The following is a 19,729-nucleotide window of genomic DNA, read 5'->3' as shown; positions in this document are numbered from 1 at the left end:
GACAGCCTCGGGCCACTAACATTCAGTCCAAGTTGCTGATTGCCTGGTTCACAGTCCCAAGGCTCCTGACGATACCGATTTTTCTGGGAGACCCGACTGTATGGATACCACAAACCAGCTGAAGCCTTCACACAGCTTCTCCACTGTTACTTACTTTTCACTGAAAACTGGAATTCTGGTTAAAAAACCCTATAATTATCTCGAGATCATAAAAGCTATTTATGACAAACCCACAGCCAATATAATACTCAACGGTGAAAAGCCGAAAGCCTTCCCACTAAAATCTGGAAGAAGACAAGGATGCCCTCGCTCACCTCTTCTATTCAACACAGAATCGGAAGTCCTAGCCACAGCAAACAAGAAAAAGAAATAAAAGGTATCTAAATTGGGGGACTTCCCTGGTGGTGCAGTGGTTAAAAGCCGCCTGCCCATGCAGGGGACACGGGTTCGAGCCCTGGTCCGGGAAGATCCCACATGCCACGGAGCAGCTAAGCCCGTGCACCACAACTACTGAGCCCGTGTACCACAACTACTGAAGCACATGTGCCTAACAAGAAGCCCCCGCAGTGAGAAGCCTGCGCACCGCAACAAAGAGTAGCCCCCGCTTGCCTCAACTAGAGAAAGCCTGCGTGAAGCAACGAAGACCCAACGCAGCCAAAAATAAATTTTTTAAAAAAGTATCCAAATTGGAAGGGAAGAGGTAAAACTGTCATTATATGCAGATGATATGATACTATATATAGAAAACCCTAAAGACTCCACACAAAAACTACCAGAACCGATAAATGAATTCAGCAAGATACAAGATTAACATACTGGTTACACTTCTTTACACCAACAAGGAAATATCACAAAGGGAATGTAAAAAAAATACCTTTTAAAATCGCAATCCAAAAAATAAAATACTTAGGAATAAATCTCACCAAGGAGGTGAAAGACTTACAGGCTGAGAACTATAAAACATTAATAAAGGAAACTGAAGATGATTCAAAGAAATGGAAAGATACCCCATGCTCTTGGATTGGAAGAATTAAGAATGTTAAAATGGCCATACTACCCAAAGCAATCTACAGTTTTAATGAGACCCCTATCCAGTTACCCATGATATTTTTCACAGAACTAGAACAAATAATCCTAAAATTCATGTGGAACCATAAAAGACCCAGAATTGCCAAAGCGATCCTGAAGAAAAAGAACAAAGCAGGAGGCATAACCCTCCAAGACTTCAGACAATACTACAAAGTTACAGTAATCAAAACTGGCATAAAAACAGACATATGGATCAATGGAACAGAGTAGAGAGCCCAGAAATAAACCCAAAGCTTCAGTCAATTTATCTTTGACAGCGGAGGCAAGAGAATATATAATGGGGGTTTCTCTGGTGGCGCAGTCGTTAAGAATCCGCCTGCCAATGCAGAGGACATGGGTTCGAGCCCTGATCTGGGAAGATCCCACATGCCACGGAGCAACTAAGCCCGTGCGCCACAGCTACTGACCCTGCGCTCTAGAGCCCACGAGCCACAGCTACTGAGCCCGTGCACCACAACTACTGAAGCCCACATGGCTAGAGCCCATGCACCACAACTACTGAAGCCCACATGGCTAGAGCCCATGCTCCACAACAAGAGAAGCCACCACAATGAGAAGCCCACTCACCGCACCGAAGAGTAGCCCCCGCTCACCGTAACTAGAGAAAGCCGTGCACAGCAATGAAGACCCAACGCAGCCAAAAATAAATAAATTAAAAAATATATATATATATATAATGGGAAAAAGACAGTCTCTTCAGCAAGTGGTATTGGGAAAGTTGGACAGCTGCATGTAAATCAATGAAGTCAGAACACACTCTCTCACCATACACAAAAATAAACTCAAATGGCTTAAAGACTTAAACATAGACATGACACCATAAAACTCCTAGAAGGGAACATAGGCAAAACATTCTCTGACACAAATTGTACCAATGTTCTTAGGTCAGTCTCCCAAGCCAATAGAAATAAAAACAAAAATAAACAAATGGGACTTAATCAAACTTACAAGCTTTTGCACAGCAAAGGAAACCATAAAAAAACTGAAAAGACAACCTATGGAATGGGAGAAAATACCTGCAAATGATGTGAATGACAAGGGCTTAATTTCCAAAATATACGAACAGTTCATACAACTTAACAAAGAAAAACAAAACAACCGAAGCTAAAAATGGGCAGAAGACCTAAATAGCCATTTCTCCAAACAAGAAACACAGATGACCATATGCACATGAAAAGATGCTCAACATCACTAATTATTAGAGAAATGCAAACCAAAACTACAATGAGGTACCACCTCACACCAGTCAGAATGGCCATCATTATAAAGTCTACAAATAACATGCTGGAGAGGGTACGGAGAAAAGGGAACCTTCCTACACTGTTGATGGGAATGTAAGCTGGTGCAGCCAGTATGGAGGTTCCTCAGAAAACTAAACCATAATTCAAAAAGATACACGCACCCCTATGTTCAAAGCAGCACTATTTGCAACAGCCAAGACACGGAAACCACCTAAATGTCCATCAACAGATGAATGGATAAAGAAGATGTGGTACGTATATACAGTGGAATACTACTCAGCCATAAAAAAGAATGAAATAATGCCATTTGCAGCAACATGGATGCAACTAGAGATTATCATGCTAAGTAAGTCAGAAAGACAAATACCGTATGATATCACTTATATGTGGAATCTAAACTATGACACGAATGCACTCATCTATGAAACAGAAACAGAATCACGGACATAGAGAACAGACTGGTGGTGGTGGTTGCCAAGTGGGAGGGGGGATGGGGGAGGGATGGAGTGGGAGGTTGAGGTTAGCTGATGTAAGCTTTTATATATAAAATGGATAAACAACAAGGTCCTACTGTATAACACAGAGAACTATATTTAATATCATATGACAGGGGTCTTCCCTGGCGGTGCAGTGGATAAGACTCTGTGCTCCCAATGCAGGGGGCTCAGGTTTGATCCCTGGTCTGGGAACGAGATCCCACATGCATGCTGCAACAAAGAATTCGCATGCCACAACTAAGGAGCCCACCTCCCACAACTATAGACCCGGTGCAACCAAATAAATAAAAATGAAAAAAGGGCTTCCCTGGTGGCGCAGTTGTTGGGAGTCTGCCTGCCGATGCAGGGGACACGGGTTCGTGCCCCGGTCTGGGAGGATCTCGCATGCCGCGGAGCGGCTGGGCCCGTGGGGCACGGCCGCTGCGCCTGCGCGTCCGGAGCCTGTGCTCCACAACGGGAGAGGCCACAACAGTGAGAAGCCCGCGTACCGCAAAAAAAAAAAAAAAAAAGAAAAAAAAATCCTATGATAAACCATAATGCAAAGTAGTATTAAATAAAAAAGAATGTATATATAACTTAATCAACATAACATACTGTAAATACTTCAATTAAAAAAAATTAACAAACAAAAAACCTATAATTAGTGGCCAAAGCTTTCATCTAAAAGGGGCTTGCCAAAGGAATCTACCCAGAAATGGCCAACAGCAGCAAAATGGTATTACACTAATGCATAAACTTCCTAACACACTCCCTTTCCATCCTGCTTCCTAGGTGCTAACAAGCAGCTGTGCTATCTAGGACTCTCTCCCCACAGCCTGGTGGTGGCACATCTGTCTCCCTTTCAAATGAACTTCTCTAGAGCAGACTGGGCCCAGCTTCTCTCTGTTCCCCTTCACTTGGCAGAGCTCAATGTATTTTGATCCCAGCTCTCCTTGAGCTGAAATCTCGAGGCCAGAGATTCCCATCAGCCCCTTCTCCTCTAAGCTCTGTGACCCACCTGCTCTACCACAGGCAACCGGCTCTTCAGTTGGATCATGGGGCTGGCAGCTGTATACACTCACCTCTCTACTTACATACCACTTTTGGGGCACTGAAACTTGCAGCAGGATGCACTCAATATTCCATCACCTGCCAAGATCATCTCTCATTTGCTAGAGAGGAAGTGGTCATCCTGGAAACATAGCTTGCGTCTGAAGGGCGAGGAGGCCTGCACCGCCTGAGGCTACGCACACAGACCCCTCTGGGCCCCTCGTTAAGCAGGAATCACACAAGTTGGAGTGTTTGGAGCACTTGTTAATCCGTTATGATTTATTAGCTGTACAGCAGTAGATCCTCCTCCCCAGCTTTCAACCCCATTACATATTTTATTACAGGTCTCATGTTGGCGTCCTAAAATAATGAAAAATATCACACAGTACAGCTAAGTACAAAATGCATCAACCTAGAGTCTGATAGCTAACTGATGGCTCTCTTAAAAGCAATACACAGAAGAAAAAAGTGTTTGAAATCAGCAAGACTGAGGCTCTCTAAAAAACACATTTTAAACATGTGACAGTTCATGTGCAAGAATCACTTTTTAGTTGGTTTTGCTTCACATTATTATTTTTTGAAGATTCAAAGTTTAAATTACTGACCTAGTGAAATTTTCTGGCCCAGCTTTTAAGAGCTGCTGTGACCCACTCATAATCACCCTTCTGCTTTAACAGAGGATGTATAAAACACAAAATTCAGCTACAAACAAAGCAAAGAAAATGTAGATGGGAAATCATAACAAAGTTAATTGTACAAGGTTCAAATGCTGGCTCCATGGGCTGGAAAATTATGATCTTCCATGTGGGTGTCCGTCACTAGCGGGCAGCAGTCTGGGTGCCATTCTGCTACATGATTGTGATCCAATTCCTTGTCAACATTTACATACTACAGTCTGTGGAAACTTAATTTGCAAGTAATTAAAATGCTGGGTTTTCTTACACTGCACTTTTCAACCTCTTAATTAATGGAAAAGATTAAAATGTAAAAAAAGTTATTTACAAGCTTGACCATACCAGAAACTTTGCCAAGAAAGAGGCAAAGTCTTCAGGACAGAAACCAATCGTAGCATGCCATACTACTGGTGTGCAACTGACTCCAAGCAAAGAGAGTCAGGGCAAAGCAAAAGCAAAAACCAGTTTAAAAGTCTAAGCCCTTCCCAAGTCTGCATTTACAATTAAAAACTCTCCTGGGAAGAAGACCATAGAACTCTGGGAAACCCAGTGGTGGTTTCTGGAGTGGTTTACCATAGCAAGAGAGAGGGTTCAATGTCTCTGTTTCCATCTAAGAAAACCAGTTAGGCGTCAACACTGTCCTCAGCACTTCACAGTAAACCCTCAGGGACTCAGAACATTCCATTATTTGCTAACATCAAACAGCAAGTTCTAGTTAAATCACATTTTTCTAACATCATCCTTGAAGTTTTAGTTCTCAGTATGTTTGGTAAAATGATGCTTTTCCCAAAGCCAAAAGAAGAAAGAAGGGAGAAAAATTAAGATGCGGGCCGTTTAAACACAGCCCAGAGCAGTCCTGGCAACGAGCGAGGCCCCGCCATCACCGGTCCATCATGCTGAGGATCATCTCGGGCGTGAGGTCTCCGTTGGGGGCGTCTGTGGCGGCTGGCTGGGGCTCCTCTTCCTCCCCCTCTGCGGGCTCTGCGTCTGGCTCTTTTTTGACTTCAACTATAATGTTCTCAATTGCACCTGTATTCTGGTCTTCGACCTGAATAATGGCTGTTGCTGGCAAAGAAGAGCATGAACAAAACAAATGCTCCATTAAAGCCCCCAAGGATTGCAACGGTCTTTTCAGACTTGACACTAAATGAATGTCAGCAACACAGGAAAGCCTTAGATTCGATACAGAGAAAGTCAATCAAAAAGACCTAATAACCTAAAATGCGGCCATACACAAAGCCCCACTACTCTAGATACTATCAAAGAACAAAATGTTGACACTCTTCTTCATATGACTCCCAAATTGCGTATTAAAAAACTCATAAATTTGAGTTTAAATGTCATAAATTTGGGCTTCATAATACTGTGTGTGAGACAGGCAAAAACTAGGAATACTTCACAGAGTGTGGGATGTAGGTCCGTTTTAGAGATGACCCACCTATAGCAAAGAACCTGACATTTTTGAGTCTGAAGTCCTCCCAACACCCAGGGCCCTCCCGCCAGTTCACTCACTCAAATGTGTGTAGGCAAAATAGTTCCCGGGATCTTTAGAGTCAACCACCCCATTGCAATAAGACATCTGGACACGGGGCTCAGGGAGCATGTTAAAAAAATAGATGAAACCCTGTATTTGTTAAAGAAAGAAAAAAAATTGCCAGCTTTTAGGAGATTCATGAATAGGACAGAGATCTGAGACCCTGCAGAGCCTGCTGTCACAAGGGCCACGTCCCGTACAGGACTGCTACGTGGTGTGACGTGGAGGGTGAACACCTCCTCTGTGTCCTCTCATAAATCAGGAGGCCAGCAATAGAATCCACCAGCCTGGATTTCTTAGGAGGGACAGTGTCAGCTCAGAAATTGCTTTTTCCCTCTATCTTTTAAAATTTGGCTGTTTTATGTTCATTACCACATCAATTTTGCCAGCTGACTATGACTCTGGTTGTTTTGTAAAACTCTCCCACATTAACAGTACCCACCTTGTAGAACATAAGTACCCTTCTACTCTGGATTTTCTCCTACTGAAACCTAACAGGCCTCTAGAGATGTTCCTCCGTAAAAACCAAAAAATCGCTTCCTGAGAGTTTGTTCCCAGTGTGACCTTAATTTGTTCTCATGGCTCAGTTCCCATCTACCCAAAGAATAAGGACCTGTCTGGCCTCCCCACGTGTTAGGAGAGGACGCCAGCCTGCTGTGCTGAGACAGTCAACTTACGCTGGGTCTGTTTGGGCTGGTTGGTTCTGCCAGGGGGGCGTCCTCTCCGCTTCTTGGCAGGTGGTGGGGCTGGGGTCACAGGCTGAGGCTCTGGCTCGGGTTCAATCTCCACGGCAGGCTCCTCCTCATCCTCATTGTCATCCAGGTCTGGCTCAGCATTTTCTTCTCATGAAATCAGGAAGAAGAGGTAGTAGGGCAAGGAGAAGAGTGGTGGAAGAAAAAATAACACACAAATAATCACATATTCTGTGAAGTCTAGTTACGTATTTATTTTCATCGTTAAAAGCCCATTTAAAAAATGCTTTCACTGGAATTTTTGTTATCAGTGTTAACAGAGTACACTGGTATTGATGCAGAATAAGCAAATCAACCCAAATACTATTATTCATATTTTATGTGGACTGGATATTACTTTTTTCTCTAAGCTTTAGATATCAGAATATTGAGTTTTGAATTCTTAGAGGCAACTCCACAATATGCCAGTTATATAAAAAAAACCCACAAATGGTGTTCTAAGTTGAAAATGAAACAAATGTTCCCTCTACCTACTACACAAGGATAAAGCAGGACACTAAGCCTGATATGGACCCCTGAAGAGTGGTAGAAGGTGTGCATGCATGTCTGTGTGTATGAAGTTCTTGAAGCACCGTGAGGTCCTATTTACTAGGAAAAGCATAAGGCCAAGTTTTGGGATTTAATTTAATTCCCAGCTGTTCCAAACCTAACAGGTCATTCTTAACTCCCTTACCTTCTCCCGACTGCCATTATCACATAAAAGGAGAGGGAATTACTATAGAAAGAACACTGATGAGGAGCCTGATAATATGGCTTTGAGTCTCAGATCTCCTAAGTGTGTGACCTGGGACCATGACCACACTGAACCTCAGTTTCCTTGTGTAATCTCTAAAGCACTCCCAAGGATCACAAGGACTGAGATAATGTCTGTAATCATGCTCTGTAACTTACATTCTACTACATAATCACAGTTGATTTTTACACTGTACATCACAGTTTAAAAATTCTCCATTATTCCATTTAGGCTTCATTAAGTAAGAGATATTACCCTCATTTTATAGAAATAGAGAGAAGCTAAGTGATTTGTAAGGCACAACTAACCACAGTTTGGGGCTGTTCTGCTGCCCACACCTATAGGCAACCAAAGAGTTCTTGCTACCCCTCCCCCATTGCCAAGGCACAAAATGTACCCCGTCTGCCTTCCTCCAAGAAATGCAGGTTACAAGCACATTCTCTTTCTCTAGCACCAAATGTTTAAATTTAGAAGTCTGTGGGTAAATGCCTGATCTTCAGGACAAAATGCCTTATTTGCCAAGTGACTGAAATCCTAAGTGAAAATGTGGGGAACGTACTGGTACGTGGCAGAGTGTCAAGGACGACACGCTTTCCTGCTGAAGTTATTCAAGCCCCCTATTGCCTAAGTTGGCCCAATGCCTAGAAAATTAAACAAATTCAGTCAGAATTGGGGGAAAAAGCACACAAAGAAGGTTAATAGGGTCAAAGGCTTATTGGCTGGGAGAGACTTTGGCAAAAAGCCTTTGAAAATAGCAGTAGACTCTGCTGGTCAATTTCTGCCGATGGCCAACAGGCAGAACTTCTGGGAGGGAACAAATATGACTGTGTAGCCTTCACCAGCCCAGAAATTCTGGGATAAAGAGACACTAGGGAGCTTCCCTGGTGGCGCAGTGGTTAAGAGTCCGCCTGCCGATGCAGGGGACGCAGGTTCATGCCCCAGTCTGGGAGGATCCCACATGCCGCGAAGCGGCTAGGCCCGTGAGCCATGGCCGCTGAGCCTGCGCGTCTGGAGCCTGTGCTCCGCAACTGGAGAGGCCACAACAGTGAGAGGCCCACGTACCGCAAAAAAAAAAAAGAGAGACACTAGGTATGAGGTCCAAAACCAAACACTGTGCTGTACAAACCAGCAGTGCAGAAGACAAAAGGAGGAACTGTAGAAACCTATTAGGAACTGTCAATAAACTCTGCAGGTGAAAGATGCTTCTGGTAAAGTACAATTAGAGAATAGAACTGGTCTTGTTGGGAGATGAACCACAGAAATGAACAGGGAAGAACCATAAGAAAAAAGGGTATGGGACAATGTCTGTGAGTAGGAGGCTCTGCAACGAAGAGCAACTACAGGTATCCTGAAGCTCAAGGTTATCTGTGGATCTCTGCTGGTACTTGAGGCCCTCTGACATTCCTTGGCACCTCCCAACAGTCCACTCAATTTCTTAGGCAAACAAAGGGATCCCACAAAATTCTCAGTAGAGAGTGATGCGCTTTATAAAAATTAAGCAAAGTGACATTTTAAAAGAGGCATTCACTTCAAACCGAGTGAATGAAGATATTGCTTAAAATAGATTTTCTACTAAAAAAGGCAGCAAAAAATAAACTACTCTTATGCTTAGATGAATATTCTCTCAGAAACGGTTAAAGTTCTGAATAGAAAAGTGAAGTCTTTATTAAGATAAAAAAACAAAAGGGACTTTGTTATAGATTTAAGTATTAAAAACCTAGTACTGGGGCTTCCCTGGTGGCGCAGTGGTTGAGAGTCCGCCTGCCGATGCAAGGGACACAGGTTCGTGCCCCGGTCCAGGAAGATCCCACATGCCGCGGAGTGGCTGGGCCCATGAGCCATGGCCGCTGAGCCTGCGCGTCCGGAGCCTGTGCTCCGCAACGGGAGAGGCCACAGCAGTGAGAGGCCCGCGTACCGCAAACAAACAAACAAACAACAAAAAAAATCCTAGTACTTTCATGAACAAGTTTGATAATAAAACCAATAAAGTAACATAAGTTCTTTAACACATTTTCAGAAATTTCATTTCCTTCCCCACTGTTTCTACTGACAAGCAATGCAGAAGACAAAATGAGAACTCCTTAGAAATACATTAGGCATCATCTATAAGTGCATTCTCCAAAACAAAACCCCTCTACATCCTTTTCCACAAAAACCTTAAATCTTTAAGTCACAGATGTGACTTCTTAACTGGCTGCCAGTAGCCCAAGTATCCACATTATAAAACCTAACACTATGGAATAAGTTTGTATAATCAAACGTGATTCCTACATTACCAACACCTTTGTTTGCCACCCCTTTCATGAGTCTAGCACCACAACGCATACACTTTCTGTCTGGATTTCATGACTAACACCCCAAAGAACATCAATGGTAGGAAAATAAGCAAAGTTTTAAATTATAAATGGAGAGATTAAGGTAGGAAGAGAAAGGCTGACCTTCATGGATTTGATCAACACATCTCAAGGCTAGGCTGACACAGGCAGTCAAACCAGAAGTTGGTCAGGATGCTTAAGCAACCTTCTTCATGTCCATTAGATTCACTGCTCAAATCTAGACCAGTTTCCTAAATGTAAAAGCTATGAACATAGAAAAGAAACTCTGCTGGCCTTAGAATATCACTAATCTGAGTAAATTGAGTAAAGATATTAATTTTGCTTCGGCTTTAACTGAACATAATATATAATATCTTATCAAGCAATGGAATGCCATGAGAAAAAAAAAAGAAAAAAAAAGAAAATTTGCTCCAGGGATAAACTAACTGCTGTTGTAAATATATACACACATCAGGAAGATTAGAGGTTTAAAGGAAGTATGAGAGACTGGCTTATCTCTGTAACCCAGCATGTCCATATGTAAATACACTGGAAACTCTGCACCAAAACCTGCCACGTATAACTAACTCAAGAAACAAGTTACTTACCACTGTCAGAGGAGTCTTCCTTTTTAGAGCGCATCTTTCTTTTCCTTCCACGTTTACTCTTCTTCGTTTCTCCTCCATTTTCCCCTTCTACACCATCTGGACCAGCACAATTATCAGCATGTCTTGCCATGGTATTCTAACAAAAGGAACAAAACCCTCTTTCACATTACTAAAAAAGGTAAGATTAAAATTGGAAGTTCTCTTTTAGTTTAATAAAAAAAACAACCGGGGGGCAGCGGGTGTTGGGGGGGGAATCCTATTAAGTCTCAATGTTCTAGTATCTGCTAAATGTGTCCTGAACATACTCTCCCCATCAGAGGAAATGGTCTCCATCTGGAGGGGGCAGGGAGAGAGACAAGGGTGGGCAAGAGAGGAGAGTTGCTCAGAAGATGAGGTTGGATCCTCTGAGCAGGGGAGAATCAGACCAACCTCCCTGTCCTGTGCAGACCTGACAAACATGGCCCTAAGTGAAGATCCAGGACAGAACTGTTAAAAAAAAAAAGTACTGAGTTCCCAGGACTTCCCTGGTGGTCCAGTGGCTAAGATTCCACACTCCCAAAACAGGGGGCCTGGGTTCGATCCCTGGTTAGGGAACTAGATCCTACATGCCACAACTAAGAGTTCACATGATGCACCTAAAGAGCCCACATGCTGCAACAAAGATCCTGCAGGCCACAACTAAGACCTGGTGCGGCCAAATAAATAAATAAATAAAAATATACTGAGTTCCCCATCAGTGGAAGGGTTCACACATGGACAGAAAACCTCAAGGTGGGGATGACTGACCCTTTTCCAAATGACAGTTCATCTCTATATTTATAAGCTCAGTGGAAAAAACTGCCCTGCTTTGCAGTGGAAGCTCAAGAACGTGGTATCAAGAACTGTAAGACAGGAAGTAAAGTTCTGACTCTTACCCGGCGTGTAAATGTTTTCCCACACTTAGAACAGACGAAGGCCGCGGGGACAAAGTTGGGGTCATGATAGCGTTTGAAGTGCATGTCAAGGAGCTGTTTCTGGCGGAAGGTCTTGTCGCAGTGGCTGCAGGCATAAGGCTTCTCTCCGGTGTGGGTGCGCTTATGCATGATCATGTGCCTCTCCTGAAAGAAAGTGGGGTGGGGAAGGTCTCAGAGCCTGTCCTAGGGCTGCTACCTCAGCCACCATCTGTGTGCGTGTAGCTGACAAGACCTTTCTCTCCCAAGGGTCTAGGCTCAAAGCTGCTTATTGAGAGGATAAAGTTAACCATACTGGGGTACAAAACTGCTTCCCCAAATCCTAGGACAGATACGCTCACTCCTGCTGGGCTGCTTCTGTAGATCACTCCCAAGCATCAGGCCCCAGAACCAGATTCTTCCCTTCTCTCAAGTCCGGGACTTACTTCCCATGGTTTTGAGAAAAGCTAGCAGTCTGCCTGGAGCAGGTGGAGGGTAGGGGAAGGTGTGACTGAATAAAACTGTCAGTTGGAACCAGACATGATACAATCGAGAAGCAGGACCTTCGGTGACAATCTCATAAACCACGTTTGAAAATATCCTTAAAAATAGTCACCATACAAGGTATATAAAAACCCCCTGATAAAACCTAACAATAATGGGACATCAACCGTTTTCTAACTATGAAAGGCTCTACCTGTCTGCAAGCGTAATCACACTGATCACACTTAAAGCGCTTCTCGTTCTTATGTGACTTCTGGTGCTGGATGAGGGCATAGCGCTCATGAAACACAGCATCGCAGTATCGGCATTTCTTGCCCTGCTCAATGTAGGAATGCTGCTTTCGCAAGTGGACACCTGAAAGCAAAATAGAAAGCGCGGTCCAACTTGTGAAAACACAAACAAGCATTTCAAAGAGTTAAGAATACATTTCTTTCTGCTTCTTAAAATAATTACTCTGGCTGTTATACAGAAAATGAATAAAAAGAATAACAGACGTGGGGAGACTAGTTGAGACGTTGAAACTGGATAGGTGAAAGAAGGTGGTGGTTTGGATAAAGGAGATGGCAGTGGGTACGGAGGGAAGGAGAAGAACTAAGTGATGAGAGACCTAAGAAGTTGAATCAACAGGATTGAGTGACTGGCCAGAGAGTGAGGAAGAGAAAGGTGGGTATCAGGAATGACCTCCAGGTTTCTGGCTTGGAAAACTGAGCAGATGGTGGGGCCATTTACTGAGACAAGGAATAGTGGAACAAGGCTGAAGCCCAAGCTGTGTTTATCTCTGGGGCAAGGGAGTAAAGGGCTTTTAGACCTTCAGTTTTGGACATGTTGAAGTTGAAATGCCAATGATATCAAGTAGGGATAGGGATGGCAAGGAATAGATGGGTACATAAGCCTAAATCAGAGGACAGATTTGGAGCAGGATTTGAGTGAGACCAAGAGAACTGATGAAATCACTAAGGCAAAGAAAGAAACAGTATGGGTCATGCCTTAAGAAACTTAACAGTTAAGGCCAGTGAGAGGAAAAAGGATTAAAACAAGAGAAGGCTGAGAAGGAACAGTCAGAGAAATCAGAAGAAAACCAACAGGATGTAGTGCCATGAAAGCCAAAGGAAGACAGTGTTTTAAGGAGGAGGGTGCAGCCCGCTATGAATAATGATGCTAAGAGATCAAGGCAGATGGGGGAGTTGAACGTTTCCTGCATTCTGCAATGTGGGGTCACTGGTGATCTTAGTCAGTCACTTTATAGAGTGATGGGTATAAGCCAGATGGGAAGGAAACTAGAAGCTGAGGAAGAGAGGGCTGTGAGGGATATAACTCTTCATGAGCATTGGCTAGAAAGGAAACAAGAGTTAAACCTAGAAGGGAAAGACTTTTTTTAAAAAAAGACAAGAGAGATGAAAGCACATTTGGAGTTGAGGCGAAAGATTAAGGAGTGAGAACATGAAAATGAAGGTAAAGATGCGATACCTGACCACGGAAAGGCTGCCAAGAACACAGGAGAGTGGGATCAGGGCAAAGGGACAGGCCACAGACAAGAAGAGTGACACAAACTCTCTAGTAGCAGATGGGGAAAGAGGATGAATGCAGGTAGATTTACACATCTGATAACAGGAAATGTGAAGTTTCAACCTGTTGCCTTTATTTTTTTGTGAAGTAGGAAAAGAGGTTACATACTGAGACCACGGAGGCAAAGAGAAAAGGGAAGGAAGATCAGAGGTTTAAAGAAAGTTAACAATGATTTATTCTACTCTGTCATGGAACCTCCCACATCGCAGGCACCCAAACATTTGTGGAATGAATGAATGAATGGACAAACTCGCTGAGGAGAATGCGAGCACAATTGATGAGGACAAACAGCTGGATTATTCAGGAGCCCAGCTGCATTTGGGATCATGAATTTATGGTGCTACCAATCTGCTCAATCAAGGTGATATCACATCAAACTTAAAGAGGGCCAATTCTGGGGAATGGAAATAAGGTAGGGGAAAGGGATGGCTCACTTTTAACTCTCTACACATGTTCACTATATGAAGGCCTTTTATACACACATATGTTATTCCAAATAATTTTTAGGCCTCAACTTTCCCCTTCTGGTCCTCAGATAGAGACTTAATAGTTAAAGACTTTCTTTCATACATTCTTATTAAATACTTACAATAATGATTCTGTAAAGTAGGAATTATTCTTATACCTCAGTTAAAAAAAAAAGACTTCGAGCAGTAAGTATTTGAAGGTGAATCTTGACTCTGGTAGGTCTGTCAAGATTCTCCATGCTTTCCTGTGTCCCAAAAATGATGAATCTTAATTATTGCATATTAGTGTGAAATCAGACCTGCTTTGGGGAACACAAACTTGTTTGGGAATAGTTTTGGGAGATAACTATTATTTGACAGCTCCTAGGCAATTAAGTGCCTCATGAAGGACTTGTTATGCAGGGTCTAAGGGGTTTCATGCAAGTATAAAACACTCAAGGTTTTTATTCGCATCATGAAAGTGAGTAACTTAAAAAAAAAACTAAATAATTCAAACAGGGGCCTAACAGCTCACACACTGCCATGAGATATTACTGGTTTAGGTTTTAGTTTCTATACAGTGCGAACAGTAAAACTCTTTCATTTACCTGAGGACAGTACCTCTTAATTTTTTCTAACAAAGTCCTTTCAAGAGCAGAGTAGGATGAACACATGACCCACTGGATCTTATGTGGAGCCCAAAGTCCTCTACTTCAAGCTCACAGTTTCATCTTAAAAACGTTAGTCAGTCTACAGTTTGTTCAATATAGTCATATTAACGTAAAAATGTTTTAAGACACCAGCTCAATTGGATAACTTTACTCAAAACCTTCTGAGTATAACCAATGCTGCAGAAAGACAGGCCAAGTTTATGCTGTGGCTCAGTATGATCCTGATATGACCTGGGTACTTATGTACTCCCCTGTGTGAGAAACAGCTCTAGAGGGTTCGAGAGGACTCAAGTCCAGCTTTGCCACTCATAAGCTGTGTTGTGTAGCTTTGGTCAAGACATCTGTTCATCATCTATAAAGCTAGAATATACCTTGATGACTTCATATGGTAGTTGTGAAGATCAAATGAGTAAAGAAGTAAAATAAAAGTAAAAGACAACCTGGAAAGTACAATTTATCTAAGTTTATATTATTATTATTATTCAGGGAGCAATGAATTTTGGATAAAGAACAGACTGGGGCAATATTTTTATCTCTTTTAAATAATAAAAACGAAGGGATAAATCCAGGTGACCTTATCTTTAAGAATATGGGTCACAGTATGGGACTTCCCTGGTGGTGCAGTGGTTAAGAATCTGCATGCATGCCAATGCAGGGGACATGGTTCGAGCCCTGGTCCAGGAAGATCCCACATGCCGCAGAGCAACTAAGCCCGTGAGCCACAACTACTGAGCCTGAGCTCTAGAGCCCACAAGCCACAACTACCGAGCATGCATGCCACAACTACTGAAGCCTGCATGCCTAGAGCCTGTGCTCCGCAACAAAAGAGGCCACTGCAATTAGGGGCCCACGCACCGCAACAAAGAGTAGCCCCCACTCGCTGCAACTAGAAAAAGCCTGCGCGCAGCAACGAAGACACAACGCAGCCACAAATAAATGAATAAATAGATAAATAAATTAATTTTTTTAAAAAAGAATATGGGTCATACTAAAATTTCTACCACCAAACTCTGCCTCTATATAAACTCTAGTTTAATTATGCACAGATATATAGCTATCAACAAACCAATAAAAACAGTCCTATTACCTAAAGTACAAATATTGTGAAAAAAACCTGAAGTCAACTGACCTTAGTTCGAATCATACTATGTCACTTCTCTATTTGGGGGCTTTAATTATACTGTTTTCTCTCATTACAGCTGCCATTAATTTATAGATGAGCTATAGTCAGGGAAGAATCTTGTAGCCTAGCTTCAGTAAGAGAAAGAAGACAGAAGAAAGTATCACTAGCACCTAAGCAATGACTTTTATTAAACAGCAGGCCATTCACATTCACAAAACTTACATGAAGGAAGTAATTTGTGATCTCCATTATTCTCACAAATTTGTCAAAATATATTTTTCATTTGCCACTAGTTAATTTACTTACCCAAATCACTTTTTCGGGCTATGACAGTGTCACAGTGGGGACAGTGAAATTTGGCCACATTTTCTGTGTGCTTCTGTAAAATGTGCATCTTCATGGTACCACTTTGGGTAAACCGTGCATGACAAATATAACATTCGTAAGGTTTTTCCCCTTAAAAGGAAATACAAAATGAACAACTTAGATGAAATAACTGAATACTATCATTTAATTGGAGGGTAATCCAGGTGGCAGATGTGCTAATCCACAGAGAATCTACAGTTCTTAATTTAGGAAGGATGAGGCTCAGGCCCACTGCCTGGCTCATGCCTATCTTCAGAGATGGAAAAGAAGTCCCAAACTATGGCCACCACCTCTGCTTTGCCCAGCTCTGCCACGGAGTCCTTCACATTTTAGTAAGAGTAGTTCCTACAGCAGTACTTACCTTTGGGGGAAAGCAGACGGGATGACAGGAGGACCTGCAAGATTTTCTTTTTAGGAAAAGAGAGTACTCTGGAAAACTGACAAGTTGGGTTACTTATGTAACCTACCCAGACTTCTAACAGTAAAAACTTTCCATTCTCCAATGTATATTCAGAGCAATGAACTCCAAGGATATGCCAGAGAAGCACTTATCAATTATATACTACTCTCATGCCAGCTTCCATTCGGGTAACTAATAGGGGCATGTGGTGGTTCACAGGGTCCCACGGGATCCACTAAAAAGCGGTTCATTAATACGAGGAAGGGAGAAGTCCTACCTGAATGGGTTCTCATGTGCCTTTTCAGCTTGTATGTGTCCCTGCTGGCGTAACTGCATAAGCTGCACTGGAAAGGACGCTCTCCAGTGTGAGAGCGAATGTGACGTTTTAATTTGCTGACCTGAAACACAAAAGCAACCGAACCTCTTAAACTTTCGTTAACATAGATTGTGACATGAGAATACTGTGGGTCAGGCACAAAAGCTTATTTTTTGGACACTGCAGTTCATAATACAGAAGAAGTCTAAAAGACAGTATTTCTTCCTCCTCATTATTTCTAACTGTTGCCTCTCAAATCCCTATCATAATCCAAGGGAAAAGGGTAAAATGGATAGGGGCATAGATGAGTCAAGATGGGCTATTATTAACTGTTAGGCTGGGTGATAGGCACATGGGGGTGTATTATACTAGTCTATCTACTTCTACATATGTTTGAAATTTTCCATAATAGTTTAAAAATAATCCATGCTTATTTATGGATCAATTTTCTAACAAATTTTGAATCCAAGTTAATAAATGCATTAATTCCCTTAAGTCTCTCTTCCTATCATCAGCACTTCCCTAACAGACCAGGCACCAGGGGCCTCTCACCTTCCTCACTATGGACTTATGCTTTTCATCTTTCATTAAGTACCTTTCCAACAGAACAGTGACTTTCAAACTTGACTCTAAGAAGTGTTTTGAACACTAATGTTTCCTTTGAAAATTTTAAAAAGTGTTCCAATTTTTACATTAAAATCTCCCTGTATTTCTAAGTGCTATATAGTCAAATTCCACACACTGTAAGGCTAAAGAATGGTCCCAACAGCATTACTGAATAATTCTCTTTCCAAAACTTGCCTATTTATCATATATTAAATTCCTATATACACAAGGATCTATTCTTTTTCAACAAACTATTTGTTTATTCCTGCTCCAATATCACAGTCTTCATTTACCATATAGTTTTCAAACAGCCAATAGCACAAGCCCCTCATTCTTTTTTTTGTTTTTTAAATTTATTTATTCATTTATTTATGGCTGCGTTGGATCTTCATTGCTGTGTGCGGGCTTTCTCTAGTTGTGGCGAGTGGGGGCTACTCTTCGTTGTGGTGTGCAGGCTTCTCATTGCGGTGGCTTCTCTTGTGGAGCATGGGCTCTAGGTGCACAGGCTTCAGTAGTTGTGGCACGTGGGCTCAGTAGTTGTGGCTCATGGGATCTAGAGCGCAGGCTCAGTAGTTGTGGTGCACAGACTTAGTTGCTCCACGGCATGTGGGATCTCCCCAGACCAGGACTCAAACCCGTGTCTCATGCATTGGCAGGTGGATTCTTAACCACTGAGCCACCAGGGAAGCCCAAGCCCCTCATTCGTTTTTCAAAATTTTCTTAGTCATTCATATTTACTCTTCCAGCTGAAATTTAGAATCAAGCTGAAATGTGTATTTATTTATGTCCTTTGGAAAAATGTGAGACGTTTTCCTCTTACAGGTAGGTATCAGATGTTTTTTGCTGTTCAGTTTATCCCTAGGTCATTTTATTGCTGTTAAGAGTTTGAACCTGTTTCCTACTATTGATATTGTATAAATAAGTCACTGATTCTTGTGTATTTATCTTGGATCTGACCACCCAAATGAACTCTTACTGCTTTAGGTTTTTCAGCCAATACTCTTGAATTTTCTATGTAAGCAAATATGTCTGCAAGACATGACAGTTTTGTCTTTCCATTTATAATTCATTTATTATTTTATACTATTAGCTAGGATTTCCAATACAATGTTGAAATGGTAACAGTAGGAATGGAAATCTTGTTCCAAAGTTTAATGGGAATACTTCCAGTGTTTCAGAGTTAATTAGGCTAGGTTTACTATAGGTTTCCAGTATATACTCCTTATAATAAATTTTTTTTTTTTTTGGCTGCATTGGGTCTTCGTTGCTGCACGGGCTTTCTCTAGTTGCAGCGAGTGGGGGCTGCTCTTTGTTGCAGTGTGCAGACTTAGTTGCTCTGCGGCATGTGGGATCTCCCTGGACCAGGGCTGAACCAGTGTTCCCTGCATTGGCAGGCAGATTCTTAACCACTGTGCCACCAGGGAAGTCCCTAAAGATATTTTTTTCTACTCTTGACTTGCTAGAACTCTAAACAGTAATAAGTATTAAATTTTATGATTTTTCAATAACCTATAGAAATGATATGGTTTTTCTTTAATCTCTCAGTGTAGTACAAACCAATAATATCCTAATGCTGAATTATTCTTGCATTTTAGATACATTCTATTTAGTAATCACTTATTTTTTAAATCTATTACCAAATTTGGTTTGTTAATTCACTTAGAATTTTGGTTTTCCTGTGAGAAACAGAAACAGTTTTCTTTTGGAAGTATCCTTATCCAGTTTTGGTAACAGCGTAGCCTCAAATAATAAAGGTGATAAATCAAGCAAGCAAGCAAGCTAGCTAGCTAGCTAGCTGATGGGCCTTAGTAGCAGCACGTAGGATCTTAGTTGTGGCACACAGGACCTTCATTATGGCACACAGGATCTTTTAGTTGCAGCATGTGGGATCTTTTAGTTGAAGCATGTGGGATCTAGTTCCCTCACCAGGGATGGAGCCCAGGCCCCCTGCATTGGGAGCGCAGAATCTTAGCCACTGGAGCACTAGGGAAGTCCCTAAAATCTTCCATTTTGAAGTGCTCTTGGTATAGTTACTCACTTCTTTGAAGTTTGGTAGAACTTGCCTGTAATAATATGTGCATCAGTGCTCTGTTTTATTAGATGATTTTTAAAAAAATAATTAATTAATTATATTTTGGCTGCGTTGGATCTTTGTTGCTGCGTGTGGGCTTTCTCTAATTGTGGCGAGCGAGGGCTACTCTTCGTTGTAGTGCGCGGGCTTCTCATTGCAGTGGCTTCTCATTGCGGAGCACGGGCTCTACATGTGCGGGCTTCAGTAGTTGCAGCACACGGACTCAGTAGCTGCAGCACGTGGGCCCTAGAGTGCGCAG

The 19,729-nt window shown here is 42.1% G+C and overlaps 1 protein-coding gene across 3 annotated transcripts in view; it reads right to left on the bottom strand.

Annotated features, from left to right (window-relative positions):
* Positions 1–4,112: 4,112 nt before the first annotated feature.
* The window catches only part of CTCF (CCCTC-binding factor), a 49,278-nt gene continuing 33,661 nt past the window's right edge, over positions 4,113–19,729 (bottom strand). For 2 of the 3 annotated variants that reach the window (XM_030863654.3, XM_030863653.3), the window contains 7 exons: positions 16,755–16,875; positions 16,018–16,167; positions 12,099–12,259; positions 11,387–11,569; positions 10,473–10,608; positions 6,742–6,903; positions 4,113–5,595 (listed from right to left, as the gene is read on the bottom strand). In XM_030863654.3, coding sequence (XP_030719514.1) covers positions 5,411–5,595; positions 6,742–6,903; positions 10,473–10,608; positions 11,387–11,569; positions 12,099–12,259; positions 16,018–16,167; positions 16,755–16,875 — 1,098 coding nt within the window. In that variant the 3' untranslated portion in view covers positions 4,113–5,410. The remainder of the gene's footprint in view (positions 5,596–6,741; positions 6,904–10,472; positions 10,609–11,386; positions 11,570–12,098; positions 12,260–16,017; positions 16,168–16,754; positions 16,876–19,729) is intronic. The other variant, XM_030863655.3, reaches the window with a different exon arrangement.

This window comes from Globicephala melas, chromosome 19, assembly GCF_963455315.2.
Source record: "Globicephala melas chromosome 19, mGloMel1.2, whole genome shotgun sequence".
Lineage (NCBI taxonomy): Eukaryota > Metazoa > Chordata > Mammalia > Artiodactyla > Delphinidae > Globicephala > Globicephala melas.
The sequence above is the reverse complement of the archived record's forward strand: the minus strand, read 5'-3'. Positions and strand labels throughout refer to the sequence as shown.